At 42.5% G+C, this 18,244-nt stretch overlaps 1 protein-coding gene across 2 annotated transcripts; it reads left to right on the top strand.

Annotated features, from left to right (window-relative positions):
* The first annotated feature begins 5,093 nt into the window (after positions 1-5,093).
* LOC125799465 (uncharacterized) lies at positions 5,094-14,272 on the top strand. Of its 2 annotated transcripts, none has more exons than XM_049476249.1 (3): positions 5,094-5,171; positions 5,588-5,668; positions 10,438-14,272. In XM_049476249.1, the coding sequence occupies exon 3, from the start codon at positions 10,588-10,590 to the stop codon at positions 12,130-12,132; it is 1,545 nt and encodes a 514-aa protein (XP_049332206.1). In that variant the 5' UTR covers positions 5,094-5,171; positions 5,588-5,668; positions 10,438-10,587; the 3' UTR covers positions 12,133-14,272. The 2 variants fall into 2 exon arrangements, with proteins under 2 accessions (XP_049332206.1, XP_049332205.1); XM_049476248.1 differs by having other exon boundaries at positions 5,588-5,664.
* The last annotated feature ends 3,972 nt before the right edge of the window (positions 14,273-18,244 follow it).

Here is an 18,244-nt window from a genome sequence, read left to right on the forward strand (position 1 = left end):
GCCCTCAGGCGGGTTACTGGGCACAGTACCGGCGGCAGGCAGTTGCCATCCCGGAACAAAGCAGGGCGCACAGGGCCCAGCATTGGAGGGGACCGATGCGATCTCCGGAGGAATAGCAGGTGCCAGAGGAAGCACCACCTGGGGTGCCTCCGGGGTTGGAAGGCAGTCTTCATCAGACGCGTCGCCATCCTCAGAGGGACGGGTGATGTCAGGGCCGGTAACCGGGACCTTATAGCAGTCCGACAACTTGACCCGATAAGTGAAGTCCCTAAGTTGCGATCCCGCGAACTTGCGCAGGCCACACCAGAGACCCTCAACAGCCACAACAAGGTATCGGTCACGGCTGCATGCCTTGTTGCGGTCAGCGTGGAGGTAGACAAGGTCACCGACCCCAATTGGAGATGGGACTAGGGTCTGACCACGAGGGGCCTTGGACTTTTCGCTGTGGACGTGATTCCTCATCCTCCCTTCGTGCTGCAAACGTATGAGTTCCTCGTCGGCGAGGGGCAGTTGGGCGGAGGTGAACTGGTCTCTCTGTGTCCACATCTCCCGGGCAGAGAGGCCGCGGGAACGCAGTCTGGAGTTTAGGCATGCAGTTGCGACTGCCAGGAGTCTGGGTGATACGGGGCCACCGCGAGGCTGCTGTCGCAGCAATTCCTCACCCAACTCCTGCACCGCCTTTTCTGCAACAGGATTTTTGTTAGGGTTCTTCGCTCGACCCAGCTCCAGCGAGAGTCTATGTCTTGTGAGGAGCGGGTCAGAAGCCAGGGCTTTGAAAGCAGGGGCCGGGTCAGTCCGTATCACAGCAAATGGACCGTCCAGGGGTCGTAGTTCCACACAAAGCCTGATGAGTCCATCCCGCAGGGTCTGACTACCCTCATCATCTACCAGCATCGACATTGTGTACGACGTCACACACTCTCGTACTACCAGCACAAGTTGGCGTGCGCGTTTCATGACATCAGCAGCAAAGGCGACACCAATCGCAGCGGGGGGAGCAGATGATGACTGTTCGATGATGGCCTGAGGCGTATGACGGAGGGCCGCACACGAATGACAGCCCTCTGTGGCCCGGAGGACAGCCTTGTCAATATCGAGAGCGAAGAAGTATCTGCCCATCGTCTTTCTGAGCTGGTTGGCAGAGGGATGACTGAGCTGTAAATGCAACGCAGTCACAAGGCCGTCGAGGACCTGCCTGGGAACCACGATGCACTCCCGGCATGGGGAGAGGGGTTCTTCACGTCTAACGATGAGCAAGCCGTCACTCGCAATAGATGCCACGCTGAGGTACCTTTTGACATCTCTGATGTCCGTAAGCTTCTTAGATGGTCGGGTTCCTTGAGTAAGATGAGCATGGGTACGGCGTAAATCAGGGCATTCAGACTGGAGTGATCGCCACGCCGTCCTGCTTGTGAATGGCAGTCTTGCACGACCTGCCAGGATGTCATCGATGGACAGCAGCCTGACTACTGAGTTCTGGGTGCGTTGCACGAAGGTGCACACTTGGCACGTCACGTCTGTGCAGTCGGGAGGGTTACGGCTGGCGAAGTCAGATGGAAGGATAGCTGCGCCAGCCACATGTCGGATCGACACTTGGAATCTGCTCGCCGTGGAGAGGAACGTAGACACACGGGGACTTGCTGAAAACTCGCCTCGGCACAGCTTCTCGTAGGCCTGGACGCATGGCTTGCTGTCAGTGAGGACGCATGCTTTATTCGTCGACTGAATAATGTAGGGACCATAATGCTTGACGGCCGCAGCAATGGCGAGAGCCTCCACTTCACAGGGCAGCCATGTTAACTGATGGTCGCGTAACTTGGCACTAAAGAAACCAGCAAGCGCGAGCTTGTTGTCGCGCATCACATACAGTGTAGCAGCTATGCCAGGTCTCCTAACTGCGCCATCAGAAACGATCCATAGTTGATCATCTGGGCGGGGCAGGACGACTGAACGGTCAGAGGAGAGGCACTCCTTCACCTTACTAAAGGCACAGTGTAACTCATCAGTCCACACGACGGGATCTTGTGACGTTTTCCCTGCTATGGCATTGTCAAGGGGGGCAAGGAGGGCAGAGCAGTGTTTGATGACGCGGGCCATTACTTTAACTGCGCCAATGAAGGATCTCATGCCTCCCACTGATTTAGGTGGCTCGCACGCAGCCAGGGTAGATACACGGTGGGGGCTTGGCTTAAGCGTACCCTGGGTCCACACCCACCCAAGGATGTTAGTGGAGTGTGGGTTAATGACGGTCTTGGATGCAGAGAGACGCAGGTTGCAACGACTCAGAGCATGAAGGACACAGGACCAGTTGTTCAACAGCTCCTCAGGTGAGTTGCCACCGCAATATAAATCATCAGCAAGTTTCGCCACCACGCCAGCTTGCAGCAGATCACCCAACACGCGGCACATCAGTTCCTCAAGTGCAGTCTCCGAGCCGGGCATGCCCATGGCTGAGCGTGCATAGACACGAACTCCACGGAAGGGGGTGACCACGCCACAATACTTCATGGAGTCGCGTGACAGTGGTATCTGGTAGAATGCGTTTGTCAAATCTGTGGCAATGAGGTGTCTCCATTGAGCAACTTGACGTAGGGTGCTGTCAACATCGGGCATGAGGGATGGTTGTGGCTTTGAGTAGCGGCCGACGTCAGCAAAGGCGGTTACTAAACGATAACCACCACTCTGTTTCCTGATGAGGAAGGAGGGGTTGAGGTATTCCACCGAAACACCTACATCCTCAGGGCGACGAAAGACGCCCAGACGCTCCAGCTCGTCAAACTTCTGTTGTAGCTCAGCAAGTTTGTCTCTGCCGTACAGTGGTAAGCGACCTTTTCGTTGTGGAGGTTCGACTGGACCCATATTCACTTTGGCCTCGAACGTGCCCTCGGCGCCGTTGTAGCCAGAGATAGCAGGGTCGAAAACTTCATCGTATCGGTCCAGCAAGGAGTGAAACCTATCTCTGAAGCCAGGAGGGAGGAGGTTGTTTGGATCAACTTGGACGCCCCTGGAATGCTGGAGATTAGCGGGTCGAACTGGAAGGTGCCGGGCCATAGGCATGACGGTGTGTGTGTCAGCCGCATGACACGGAACAGTCAGTGTGGAGAGGGGGTCCACTTGGCAGACGTGTTGGTGGCGCTTCACGACGTGCGGTTCGCCCGACAGGTTTGGGATCCGGATCCTCCCTGCGACGCTGGATACTACCCCAGGGCAGGGCCAACCATGTATTGTGACGTCCTTGCCTGTGCGTGTCCCCAGGCGGGGTTCCATGGCATAGGCTGTATCCGATGGAGCGTGGGGTGGGAGCGGAATTTCAAGGAATTCACCAGGCCATATGGTGGTTGACACAGGAGGGGCACGCAACGTAATGGTGCGGCGAACCGCGTTCTCTGAGAGACCTGTGTCGGTGGAGCCATAAGGGAACACGGCGCCATCGGCTAAGGTAATCAGTCTCTTGGCGGGACGCACTGAAATGTCATTCGAAGACATGAAGGGGGTGCCTGCGAGTATGTCCACATCCAGGTTCTCCACAACCAGGCCGTCGAAGTGGAACTTATTGGCACCCCGGTTGAAAGTAAGACGGGTCTCGCCCACCACCTTCATGGGAGAGGAACCATCAGCCTGGTGAGCGGATTGGGAGCTTGGGGACATGTGAACACCAAGGCGGTGCGCAGCAGACAGTCTGATCATGTTGCAAGTGGCGCCTGTGTCGAGGATGATGCGTGCATGGTGGTGTTTGTAAAAGGTGTCTATATACGGTGACTGTCTGACTTGAACAGCGCGGGCAGTGTGGGGCTGTGTGAGCTCAGGACACACAGGGGGAGGTGGCTCGTCATCAGAATATACGTGGTAAGTGGATGGGTCGGTGGATTCCTCACCGAGCACAGAGACAATCTGCCTGGCTTTGAGCATGAATTTACGGTCTTGTTCGGGTAAATATCTGCATGAACTGAGGAAGTGTGTGTTGTTTTGACGGCCTGCTTGTGTGCACAGGGGGCACGACTTTTCTCGTGGGCTTGATCGCATCTGTGTTTTGAGGGCACCGAAGAGGGGCTGACGGGGTACCGCGCCACTGTATGTGCGGTTAGAGGTGGCTGCTCGCATGATTTTGGCGTCGTCAGCTGAACGGATTTCAGAGAGCAGGGAGTCTAGAGCTTGGGAAATCTCGGGTTTAATAGACGCCAATGTACGAGTGCGCAATTCAGTGCCGTATCTCTGCTTGACAAGCTTAGGTAGGTCAGTATGAATCAAACGCAGCCATGACACGACTACAAAATTCTCAAGGGACGGGGACAGCTCTTCATCCTCAGTTAGAGTAACGCCATGGTGAGTTAACCCGGCTGCCTTAAGGAGACCATCCTCTGTGAAGGCCATAAGCCGCTGATATAAATCTTCAGCACGTTCGTCTGCTTCTAAATGAATGTCTACAAAGTCAATAAGCTGAGCCCCTGTGGTTTGGAAGCCATAATGTAAACGAATGGCTTGCCATATGCCCTCCACGGATGTGGAATTTTTGACAATAGTGTTACGAGAAATCACAGGGCAGTAATTGGCAATTTGGCCTAGCATGAGTTCTAACTGGCGAACTTTTTGTTGGGCAGTCCGCCTGTGTGCTGCAGCAAGTGACTCACCATCATCTTGAAATCCTCGGAGAGGAGTATCACGGCTCTTCTTACCCCATGACGTGCCATCGATGAGAAATGGAGCAAACACGGGATCCATCGAGAGTGTGTATAGTAGGTTGTGTTTCCAGTTTTCGAATGAATTCAGAGTCTCTTGTTTGGTCAGACACCATTGTTTTGGTGCACGGTTGATATTAGCTGCCATCACGTAAATTGTAGTTCACTCAAACTACCACCTCGCCTGCTGACACGTTCGTCGGAGTTGGAGAAAGTGGAGATGAAAGGCTGGGTTCGGTAACTTTGCGCTGCCACCACGCCAGTAATTAGGAATAACTCACAGCCGAGAGAGTATGTGTGTGTGTTAACAGCACAACTTTACTGAAGAGCGAAGCGGGGGAAGGGTACACACAGGAGAAGGGCAGACAGCGCGCATGCGCCAAAGTAGAATAACAACAACCAAGCAGTGGGCTGGCGCTAACTAATAAACAAACTCATCGCTGGATGGTTTCACCTTTGTAAAAAGCAAGTCTTGAAGAGAACAGCTGTGAAAATGTAAGTTTTTTTTTTTTAAGTCAACTGAAGGTCAGAGCCAGGATTAATGTTTTGCTTGCTGTAATCTATTGCTTGGAGGTAGCTTGAATCTTTTTAAATGTAGAAAAACAGTTGTTCAGCTACAGTTAGATGTTACATTCCTGAAATGCACTGTCATGCATGGTGACTAAATAATACACTGTTCATGTAAAGTGAAGGTAAAAGCTTAAACGGGGTACCACCATCTTTTCACCATTATAACTGTTCCTTTATTACTGTAGTTATTAAACAAATGTAATTGAATATTTGCATATTCAGATTTCTTTTTTCAGTAACTTTCAAACTGTGTGCAAAAGGGTTGCTACTGGAAAATTACTGGTGATGACATCTAAAGCAAGCAGCTACAGTCTAAAATGTTTGCCTTTTGGAACCCACAGAACATTCATTGATGACTTTGGCAAGCTGTGACCAAAAGCAAAGAGGCCGTCTACAAACTCCACTGCGCAAGAAAGACGTGGGTAAAATCTTTCACGTTTTAGTATAGGCAAGAATCTTTCACCTTTTAGTATAGGCAAGAATCTTTCACGTTTTAATATAGGCAGAGATGTTTTAGTATAGGCAGAGAAGTTTTAGTATAGGCAAAAAACAAATTACTTGAATATTAAATGTGTTCTCATCTTCACAACAAGTCACAACAATAGACAAACACAGCCTGCTTAAACTAATACCATACAAAAAAATTATATATATATTTGCATGGTTTTATTGAACAACAACATGTTAACATTTGCAGTGAGGGGGGGAAAGTATGTAAACCCCTAGGCTAATGGTTTTTCTAGGAGCTAATTGGAGCCAGGATGTGATGAGATTATGTTGATTAAAGCTGCCCTGCCCTAAAAAACACACCAGTTTTGAGTTTGCTCTTCTTAAGAAGCATTGCTTGATGTGAATCATGCCTCGAACCAAAGAGCTCTCAGAAGACCTACGATCAAGAATTGTTAACTTGCATGAAGCTGGAAAGGTTTACAAAAGTATCTCTAAAAGCCTTGGGGCCCTATTTTAGTGATGTATAGCGCACTAGTTAATTTTGAGTCTCTGGACTTAGGGGCGTGTCCTGTGTCTTTGGTATCTTGAGGGCGCAAAAATAGGCACAAAAACGCACAAAAAACGTGTACTTATTCAATGAATTACTCATGGGTGTGGTTTGAGCGTAACATAAAATAAACCAATAAGAGTGCCAGTAGTCATTCCCTGTAAGACACAGGTGCGTGCTGACTTTTGTTCGTTTGAATCTTAATGTTATTTTATTCTCTTTATTGTTTATGTACATGCTGGGTTTGCAACACTGAATATCAATCAACTTTTATTTTCATGCATTGAGAGTGCCTGTCATTTACAATCAACCAGCATTTACAGTTTAAAAGGGATTGAAAATATTTAATAAGACATTAGAAATAATAAGGAACAAAATTATAATAAATAAAATAAATGAAAGATTTTAAGAAATTTAATTTAATAAAATCTGTATGTAAAAAAAAAGGAAATTTTAAAAAGACCATACAAATTGACACATATAAATTAAAGGATTTATATATTATGAAGAAAAAGATTATAGTAGTAAAAGTAAAGTTAAATGATAAGAAATTACAAAATTAATAGTAATTACATGGTAATCACAAAATATATAAAAGCTTTGATAAATAAATTAATAAAAAAAAATAATAATAAATAATATAAAAAGGTCATATAATACTATCACAAGCTTTCAGATGGTGCGCAGAAAAAACATTAGTTTTAGTTTCAAATTATTGAAACAGCTCACCAAAACCTCAACCTATCCTTTATATTTGACATTATTTTTTTATATTATATTTAGCCTTGCTCTGAACTTTTGCGCTGCGAAAGAGATGAGGCACAGGGCATTCTTGCCGCGTGCAATGTCGCGCACTGCATTAGGCTCCGCTATGCATGCCTGCGGGATTTAAGAGCACTGGATGAGATTCATTAATACATTAATATATTTAATACTGTAATACATTTGCCCTGGTGATGAGAAACGAACGCTAACATATAGCTTTATATTTCTGTGTTTTTCACATTTCTTGAAGTGTTGAATAACTGGCTAACAGCTGAGACCCAAACAATGTGCTTAGTTTTTTTTTTTTATATAAAAGTGAATTTCAGTTAAAAAAGCGAGGTAAAATAAAATACATTTATGTTTAGTCAAAATGCTTTTCTCTTTTCATTTTTTATTTCCTAAACTAAGAGAGGGTTTGAGAGAGAGGATTCAGAATGAGCATCTGTTAAATTCTCAAGAGCAGGAAGCCTACATCTGCAATATTAAGCTACAGTTATTCAGTCTGTACACTGAACATAAATTTAAATCCTTAGAAATGTCAGAAATAAATATAACTAATAATAACATAGTTCTGTGCACATTTTAAGTATATTTGTATTCATAGTTGATTGCTGAAGGCTGGGTAAGGTTTTTTGTTGTGTTAAAGAAATGATGGTGTGCGGTGATCCAGTCATGGTTGCGTCTGACTGTTGACTTTTGTCGTGGTTTATTCGGATCAGTCGCGCAGCTCTTTTTTCCGCCACCAAGGAAGAAACATGGCAGAAATTTACCTGAACACACCTCACTTCGAGAACACCACGCCCATCAGTGTTAATATATTCCTAAAGTCCAATGCTATCTTAACATGCATGTACAAGGTGTAAAAATAGACTGTTGACAGGGTGTAAGATAGCAACGCACCTGGCCACATGCCTTGTGCAGAATGCACGATAGGGCCCTTGATATTCATGTGTCCACGGTAAGACAGACGGTCTACAAATGAAGAAAGTTCAGCACTATAGCTACTTTCCCAGGGCGTGGTTGTCCTGTAAAGATGACTGCAAGAGCACAGCGCAGAACAGTCACTGAGGTGAGGAAGAATCCTAGAGTGTCAGTTAAAGACTTTTAGAAATCTCTGGCACATGCTAACATTTTTGTTGACAAAGTTACAATAAGGAAAACATTAAACAAGAATGCCGTTTATGGGAGGAAACCACTGCTGTCCAAAAACCATTGCTGCATGTTTGAAGTTTGCAAAAGAGCACCTGGTTGTTCCACAATATAAATATACTGTGGACAGATGAAACCAAAATTGAGTTGTGTGGAAGGAACACTGAAAGATTATTTATCTACTGTTCGAATTCTGATGTATCTGGCGTGATACGTCATGAAGAAGAAAAAGGAGATCCAGTCCAAAAATTGTAGTTCCGTCAGATTTTATTCAAAGAATCTTCTGAGCAAAACAGTTTTTTTTGGATACATCAAAAATGAGTAAAAAGATGATTAAAATCAGAGACTGTAAAAAAAGATGGACGCCGTGTCTCCGTTCCCATTCATTCAATGAAAATGAAGCCAAAATCTTCTGCCATGTTGGCGATCCTGCCACCTGATTCTGCGCAGTAGAGACCAGAGGAAGGAGAAAGACTGTGGATAGCAGCCTACTCATTTAAATAACCCCGCCCCTGAGGGCTGCCTCGCGGTCACAGACTGCAGAGCGGGGCGGAGCGGAGCTGACGGTCTGTTATTGGTCCCGCCCATAAGCAGCCCTTTTACCATAACCACACCTTTTTTGAATAGAACTGAATAACCTTCTAAAAACCGAATTCTGTGGGGATATAAAAATTTGACAATATAAGCAGAGGTTACACTAGCTGTTGCATTTAAATAATGGAGGTGGAATTACAGTATATTAGAAAAAACGTGATTGAAAGTTGTCTGTTTCGCCATTGAAACCTATGGGGATGGGTGGAGTTACACAGCTTTCTGCAGCCGAACAGCAGGGGGCGCCCGACCTGTGGTGGCTTCACTTTTAAGAGACGATGCTCTGTCCAGCTATATACAGTCTATGATTAAAATGAATTGAAATTAAAAAGGTGAAAAGTAAGAGGAAAACCCCAAAGGTGAGAGAAAATTGAGGTTTCCAGAATTCTCGGCTGTCTGACCAGGACTTCCCGCTCTCTAGTCCAACCGGGGAGAAGCTCATCCCCCGCCCAACTCAACTCTCCTTTCTAGACAGTGGAGTCTAATAAATACAGGCATTCGCCAGGAGGCTCCTCACACCACACCGGATCCTGGCACCTAAGCAGTTATTTATCCAATCAGCCGAGAACTCGGTCACCCCAACCTTATCAGACTATAGGTTACTCTTGGTTCTGCTGGAAAAAAACACAGTATCTCTGGACACCTGTGGAATCAATCATGCTGAGTTGCAAGAAAACGACACAACGTGAATCATCATGAATCATGCTTGAATAACATACTGATTAAGTTAAATGCTGATTCAGTAACACACAGATTAACCCTTTAATCAATGAACAATGAACATTGTTAGGCAAAACTCCTCCATATTCTTACAAACACACAACGCTGTGTGTGAAGAAAAAAGGCACAGCACACCATCATCAAAGCCTTATCCCAACTGTGAAACATGGTGGAGGGGGCAATAATGGTTTGGGGCTGTTTTGCTTCCTCAGGGCCTTGACGGATTGCAGTCATCAACGGAAAAATGAATTTCCAAGTTTACCAAGACATTTTGCAGGAAAAATTAAGACCATCTGTTCACCAACTGAAGCTCAATGGAGAATGGATGTTGCAACAGGATAACGACCCAAAATATAAAAGTAAATTAACAACCGAATGTCTCTAACAGAAAGAAATGCCTCCTGACCTCAACCCAATTGAGATGCTGTGGCATGTCCTCAAGAGAGAGTCACACCAAATATCCCAAAAATATTGCTGAACTGAAACAGTTTTGTGAAGAGGAATGGTCCAAAATTCCTCCTGACTGTTATGCAGGTCTGATCTGCAACTGCAGGAAACGTTTGGTTGAGATTATTGCTGCCAACGGAGGATCAACCAGTTATTTAAAACAAAGGTTCACATACTTTTTCCACCCTGCACTGTGAATACTAACATGTTGTGTTCAATAAAACCATCCAAACATATCATTTTTTAATGGTATTAGTTTAAGCAGACTGTTTTTGTCTGCCATTGTAACTTGAAGATCAGAACACATTTAATGACCAAAAGGGTTCACATACTTTTTCTTGCAACTGTATAGTAATGAAGTAGAACTACTTTACTACTGTACTAAATTCACTTAATTCACTAAAATGCTAAATGAGTATAATTTTTATTTCTACATCCACTTTTACTTCACTACATATTTTCTACATATGTTATGCATAAAATCCTTTGACATTAACTATTGATTTACCCCTTTTTTTTTAGGAAGCCAGTGTCCATCAGACCAACATCCATTTCATCCATATCTGCAGGCCATCTCTGGCTTAGATTTACTGATATTCGAAAATCAAATTTGGAAAAGCAGCTTTTTGTTTTATTGTTAGTATTTTTCATCCTCATCATCTGCCTTCAAGAATGGATGCTAGCCATGTTAACAAGCTTCGCTTCCTCACCTGGAATGTTAATGGCCTCGACACTGCTTTGCGTCCAAACCGAAGCCAGGACCCTTGCAGGCAGAAAGACTTGCGTGAGGAAATGAACAAAGCAGATGTTGTTTTCTTTCAGGAGACACACATTAAAACAGGCCAAGAAAGCGTTAAGGAAAACTTTCCAGGGTGGTACACGTATTATACTGAGTCTGAGCAAGCTCAAAAGGGGGTAGCTATATTTATTAAGGGAAGTGTCAGGTTTGAATGCAATGAGAAAGCAATTTGTAGGTATAAAGATCTTTTGATAGTTCTTCCGTGTAGGTTAAATGGCCAGCTGTATACGCTGGCGTGTGTGTATCAACCTCCAGGCCGCATTGACAGAAATGAAGATCAAGACTACGTTCTCAGACGGCTCTCAGAGTATCTGCAGAGTAATACTATCGGATTGTTGGTGATTGGAGGTGACTTCAATACTGTATTCAGTCCCTTTGTTGACAAAAAAGAGCCAACAGTAAATCAGGGTCACTCTGATTTGCTGAAGGAGCTCAAGCTCTTCATGCAGTCTCTTCAGCTGGTGGATGTCTGGAGATGGAAATATAATTTTAAGCGCTTTTACACTTTCTACAGGAGGGAAAGTAATTCAAGGCTTGACTACTTCTTTGTACCAGGCGAATGTCTGTGGCGTGTAGAGAAATGTGAAATTGAGGATGTTCGCTCTAATGACCATCTTCCTGTGAGCCTCCACTTGAACAATGCTGCTGTACACTCCATGTATAATCCAATACCAACAAACATCATGAAATATTTCATATCTATCCAGGGACCTCTGTATTTCAAAACTGAGGACATTACAATGGCCATCAAGTCTCTTCAAGTCTCAGAAACACCAAGACATGATCGAATCTCTGCATCTGTGTACAAGAGTGTCCCTACTGACCCTACAAAACTGCAATATCTGCAGGTTTTGTACAGCAGAATTCTGGATGGATCAATTGATGCAGCACACTATTATTTCAATGTTTCCATTGCATGGAATGGCTTTCATTTTTTCAACGTTGACTATGTAATCTTGGCAGCTCTCCTTGCCAAGTACTTGGATGAAGTGCTAGAATCCCAGTCAAGGAGTCACCAGAAGCCAAACCAGAAAACACACGTATCAATGATTTACTTCTTCCACAAAGTTCCAGAATCTGTCGAGAGGCATGTTCTTGAAAGGGCTTTAACTAATGTTGCTTCTTGGGCAGGATTTCCTCAGGCCTTGTGCAGAATTATTCAGATGGATGGCAGATCAAAAGCACGCTTGTGTCAGGGCTGCCCTCTGACTCCATACCTCCACACGTTCCTACTGAAGTATGCTGTTCAGCAACATGTGGATGCACTGATGCCCAGTGACATCAGAATTCACGTGTACCCGTACTTTGTCAATGTGATCGAACCCAGAGGTAGTGCTTTGGCAAAACCAAATGAATTCATCATAGATGGGTTGCATGTCCGAATCAACTTCGCAACATCTTTAGAGCATGTATTTTAAAAACCCTAATCTGGAAACGGAACCCCCAGATCTGGAAGAGCACCTTTTCCGCCATCTTGGATTCAGCTTAAATCAATTGAAATGATCTGCCTTATCTAACTAATCAGTGCAAACTTATATCACCCATTATAAGTCATCTTTAGAACATCCCCTTTCCTTCAAAGACTGACTGATTTACAGTTTTGCGTTTGGACACCACATTGGAATGTTCCAAGTAAGAGATGCTCACAATAAATGCATTTCATCAAACATCTGTATAGATGCTTCACAGGACATTCACAGCATCCTGTTGCATGTCATATTCATATAATCGTGTATCATATATTGTGTTTTTTCTGTGATTATCTTTTTGTATGGCTGTTGTGCATTCCTGGATTCTTTTGGAAAAAATGCTAAATATATAATGTCAACAACAATTTGTATCAAAGGAACAAACCATATAAAAAGATCACCTCAATGTTTTTTTTTACTTATGTTGTTTTGTAAATACATTGATTTTTGGGATTTGGGATTTTTGGCTGATCCTGTTCTGAACTTTATCGTCTATTATGGAAAATGTAAACTATGTGTTCTGATAGAAAGTCCTAGAGCAGGGGTGTCCAAACTACGGCCCGTGGGCCATTTGCGTCCCGCTTCCTTTTTTGGAGCGGCCCGCGAGGTATTTTAGAAATAGAATGAAAGTTGGCCCGCTGTTAAGCAGGTTTTTATAATGTGAGATTCAAAGTTTAAATGCTAGGGGTCAGAAACGGGCCAAAGAGTGTAAAAGCAGCGAGAGTGAAGTTTAAGCGCACAAAAACGGGCAAAAGAGTCTAAAAGCGGAGAGAGTGCGCAGTTGTAAAGCAGAAAACAGGCAAATGAATCTAAAAGCGGAGTCGGTGCACAGTTTTAGCGCAGAAAAATGGGCCAAAAAGTCTAAAAGCGGAGAGGCTGCACAGTTTTAGCGCAGAAAAAACGTGCCAAAGAGTCTAAAAGCTGAGAGAGTGCGCAGTTTTAGCGCAGAAAAAACGGGCCAAAGAGTCTTAAAGTGGAGAGGGTGCGCAGTTCTAGCGCAGAAAAATGGGCCAAAGAGTCTAAAAGCTGAGAGAGTGCGCAGTTGTGGCGCAGGAAAAACTGGCCAAAGAGTCTAAAAGCAGAGAGGGTGCGCAGTTTTAGCGCAGAAAAAATGGACCAAAGAGTCTAAAAGCTGAGAGAGTGCGCAGTTGTGGCGCAGGAAAAACTGGCCAAAGAGTCTAAAAGCAGAGAGGGTGCGCAATTTTAGCACAGAAAAATGGGCCAAAGAGTCTAAAAGCGGAGAGGCTGCACAGTTTTAGCGCAGAAAAACGTGCCATAGAGTCTAAAAGCTGAGAGAGTGCGCAGTTGTAGCGCAGAAAAACTGGCCAAAGAGTCTAAAAACAAAGAGGGTGCGCAGTTGTAGCGCAGAAAAAACGGGCCAAAGAGTCTAAAAGAGGAGAGAGTGTGCAGTTCTTGCGCAGAAAAATGGGCCAAAGAGTCTAAAAGCGGAGAGGGTGCGCAGTTTTCGCGCAGAAAAACGTGCCATAGAGTCTAAAAGCTGAGAGGGTGCGCAGTTTTAGCGCAGAAAAACGGGCCAAAGAGTCTTAAAGCAGTGAGGGTGAAGTTGTAGCGCAGAAAAATGGGCCAAAGAGTCTAAAAGTTGCCGTAATTAAGGAGTTTAATATTAAGAGACATCATGAAATGAAACATCAATTTGAAAAATCTAAGTTTACACAACTCAGTCAAAGATAGATAAAGATAGTAAGTCAAGTAAAATGGTGTGTAAATGAAAGTAATCAGGAAAATGTATTATTTAAAGTGGTATATTTCATTTTTTGTTTTATTATAGAGTCTGTGGCCCGTGACTTCAAATATATTTCTCCTTCTGTCCCCCAACAAAAAAAGTTTGGACACCCCTGTCCTAGAGTGTTGAATGACAGTAAATGTGTTGAGTAGGATTACCATATTAGGGAAGCTTATGATATATTTCGAAATTTCATGATTCATGTTTGTAACCATGAAAGGATGCTGGGGAGGGGGAGCTATAAGAATCTGCTGCTGTGCTCACAGAGCTCAGAGTTGCTTAGGCAGAGAGATTTGCTTAACATCTGTGTACCTAACTCTCAATAAAGCCTGTTACTCACTTCGACATACGACTCAGGATTTGATTTTATTGTGTCTACCACAAATTTCCACCACACATCAAAAGTTTCTAAATGTAACTTCTGGAGTTCTCGGAGTCCCTTTTGCAATTCCCACATTGGCTGATCCTAAAACTTGAAGCCAAGACCAGGTCTTTGCTTTCCACTCAGCAACAACAGAACTTGGACAGAACTTTAAAGGTTTTCTTGTACTTTCCTCCAGTGTTGGTATAGTGCAGAGGTTCTCAAACTACAGCTACAGTGGATCCAAAACCAAGATATATTTCATCATACTTTCTTTTTTGTTTGGCTATTTGATTGAATTTGGCCCGTCTGTCTTTTGTTTCTCTGTTGGAGCGGAGTCACCCTGTTATACTGTTTACATTGTACATCCGGGGCTTATGCCTGCCACCCCATCTCCCTTTTTATTGGCATCTCCCTTTTTTATATATATTTTACTCTTATATAAACCAGTTTATCCCGTTTTATTTTTTTAGCTTTTTGGATGCTATCCTTATATTTTTCATACATAACATACATTATATGTATTTTTAATAATTGCTTTATTTCAATTTTGTTTAAACATTTAAACATATTTTTTCTACTGTATATGCATATATAATCATTTCTAATATATCAACTAGTAGTATCGCTTCTCCAGATTTGTTGCCCATGTAAAAAAAAAGCTTTAACAGTTTTTAATCAATTGAGCTGTTTGGGAATATTTTGCTATGTAATGTGATTATTTTATTCGTATATAAGTTGTATTTTACTATATTTCTTTTTTATTATATTAGTTTTTTTGCTTTTATATACAGCAAAAGCTCTTGTATGTGAGATGTTACAGTATATTACAAGCATACCATTATTATCTTCCCAAAGAGCTTATCCATGTCACTGTGTTTAAAAGTGTCTCCTAATAATCAGATATCACATTATTGTGTCTGTAAACAAAAATAAAAAAGAAAATGATCTTAAATCTTTAAATGTGCAATGGAATTAATTTATTTAGTATTAAAAATTAATACAAATTGCCCAGATGTGGTTTTACACAACCTTATGACTTGGCCATATACAGTGTAAAAAATCTTACGAACTTACCCTTTAAGTTTAAATGACTAATTTTATTAGGATTATTGAGCAAAAGAACTTTAACAAAAATGTTTTGGGGAAGTGTGTTTCCAAAGATTTTTGTGGTTGTTGCTCAGGATAAAACCAAATACAGTGTAGAATATAAAAAGCTGATCCCAATCTGCACCCTATGGTTGGCATCTAACGTAATATTTCTGCTGTGACTTTTCTGCTCTGTAGAACTGCAGCCCGCCGGATGTTTTTTTTACTCTAAAAAGTATGTGGTGGCAGAAAAGCAGGATTTTAACTTTGAATAAAAGTTTTTCCCTTGACTGTTAACCTTAAAAGTCTTCACATTTTGTTCTACTAGAGTGTTTTGATTCTGGCAGAGGAAAGTTTTAAGATTATATATGTGTGTGTGCACTGGGTGAACTCGTGGTTTTGATATGAAGGGCCTGCAGGCCTTCCTGTATTGTGCGATTTCCTGTGTTGTGCGACTTCTTATCATGTAGACACACACACACATACAGAATGTGGGTCTTAGCAGGTCAAGCATGTATACCTAGTCTACAGCTCTGGAGACCACTTAAAATTATGAGTTTCTTTGATTTTACCAAATTAAAAAAAACTCTGGAATATAATCAAGAGGAAGATGGATGGTCACAAGCCATCAAACCAAGCTGAACTGCTTGAATTTTTGCACCAGGAGTAAAGGCATAAAGTTATCCAAAAGAAGTGTGTAAGACTGGTGGAGGAGAACATGCCAAAACTTGTTCATGCATAAAAACAGTGATTTAAATACAGGGTTATTCCAAAATTTTGATTTCAAAACTCTTAAACTGGACTCTTAAATATTTATGTATATGAACTTGTTTTCTTGTATCTGTAAATAAATGCTCTAAATTATAATATTTTTATTTTGAATTTGGGAGAAATGTTGTCCGTAGTTTATAGAATAAAACAACAATGATCATTTCACTCACAAACATATACCTATAAATAGCAAAATCAGAGAAACTGATTCAGAGTAAAGTGGCCTCTTAATTTTTGTTCAGAGATGTATATCCTGGCAGTATTTCAAGTCAAGTCAAGAGACTTTCATTGTTATTACATATTACAACAGTACAGATACACAGTGTAAGGAAATTACATTACTCCGGAACCATGGTGCAACAGTGAACAACAATACAACAGACGAATATGAAGTGCAAATGTGTAAAGAAAGTGCAATATAGAACCGTAACACTACAATAAATACAATAAATAGAGCAGAGGAGAGACAGTTAAACAGACAGGACAGTGCAGTAACGATACAGTACATTGAAGTGTGTATAGTGAGGATAAGGTGCAGAGATGTGTAACATACTGTAACTTATAGTACATACATAATCACAGCCGCTACTGAGTAGGTAGATAGAGTTATAGTTCTTAGAGAATGAAGCAGCAAATATTGCTGATAGGGGAAGAGACTTTTCAGTCTCTGTGTGATAAGTGTGTGTATGTGTGTTTGTTTTTGTTTTTCTGAACTAGTTCAAGTTCCAGACATAGACATCAGGCGTGCAGACACAGACACCAACTCTGCCCTTTATCAATCAAAGTGCCCTTTTGAAACTTTTTTTCATTTTTTATTTTATATTATTATTATTAAGATTTTACTTAGGCTGGTTTGAAATTATCTTTTGAAAACCTGAGCGATTAAAAACGAGTGAAAACAGAATGCCCTGAAATCAGCTCGCACACACCCGACCTCTCTCTTCCTCACGGTCACGCACTGCAGCAGCAGATCAGTTCAGCGAGAAAAGTAAAGTTTCGATATCATTTGGTGTGTGTGCGGGGGGGTAACCTCCCTGAAATCAACTTTTGCAACTTGGGATGTCTGATACTGTCTTAATTGTATGAGGTAAAGTAAAATGCATTTTTGTGATTGGTTCAGAGGTCATTTTAAAAATTGTATTTAGCTTGCTTGTACTTAGGGGGCAAAGACACAATTTAACAATAACTGTATATAGTCAATATTGTATATGTATTTTATCAGTGGGTGGTGTGACAGAGAATGTTACAAATAAAAGTCAAATTTAATTCAACATATGCGTGTATTTTTTTTTTGTAATGAAGTGTTCCACGTGCGCTAAAAAGTGCCCTTTCCCCCCCTGAGCACTTGCCCCCCAAAATGTCTGTGCACGCTACTGTCAAGTTCAGTTCATACATGCTCAAAGTGAACAGTTCACGTTCAAAGTTCACAATTTTAATTCTGAACTAGTTCAAAGTTCAGTTCATTTTACTTTTTTTCGTGAGATATTCAAATAAATACTTTTTTTCACACTACAAGCTAGAAATCCCTATACGTTCTTTGAAACTGCTCACTGTAGACATTTGCTCATGACACTGCAATTGTGGGTTTCTTACCAGGTGATGAAACTTGCAGCAGTACAGACAAGGTAGACCAGTCCTATACTTAGTGCAATGAAATCTACCAGCATTTAATTAAAAAAAAGAATATAGAATATGAAATATGTATATATTATTTGATATATCTGATATTATATATACATATGTTTGTGTGTGTATGAAATCAGCAAAACTCTTGAATGAAGGTAATGAAGCAAATCTCACTTCCACTAGCCTTTTTTTTTATTGCAGCGCTCGCTCTCTCTCCAGCCCTCCGCGATCTCGTCGTTGTCTGCTATGCGGCGTGTCTGCCGTTCATGACACATAATGTGAACTAATTCACGTTCAAGTTCTTTATTAAAAATGTGTTGCGTTCAGTTCAGCGTTCACAAAAAAATGAGCACGTTCTTTTGAACTCGTTCACGCACAACACTGTGTTTGTGTGTGTGTGTAGAGTGATGGGGGTTCAGTTCAGTTCTGTCTGAGTGTGTTGGGTGTGTGGTGGTGGTGGTTGCAGTTCA

This window comes from Astyanax mexicanus, chromosome 3 (assembly GCF_023375975.1).
Source record: "Astyanax mexicanus isolate ESR-SI-001 chromosome 3, AstMex3_surface, whole genome shotgun sequence".
NCBI classification, from domain to species: domain Eukaryota; kingdom Metazoa; phylum Chordata; class Actinopteri; order Characiformes; family Acestrorhamphidae; genus Astyanax; species Astyanax mexicanus.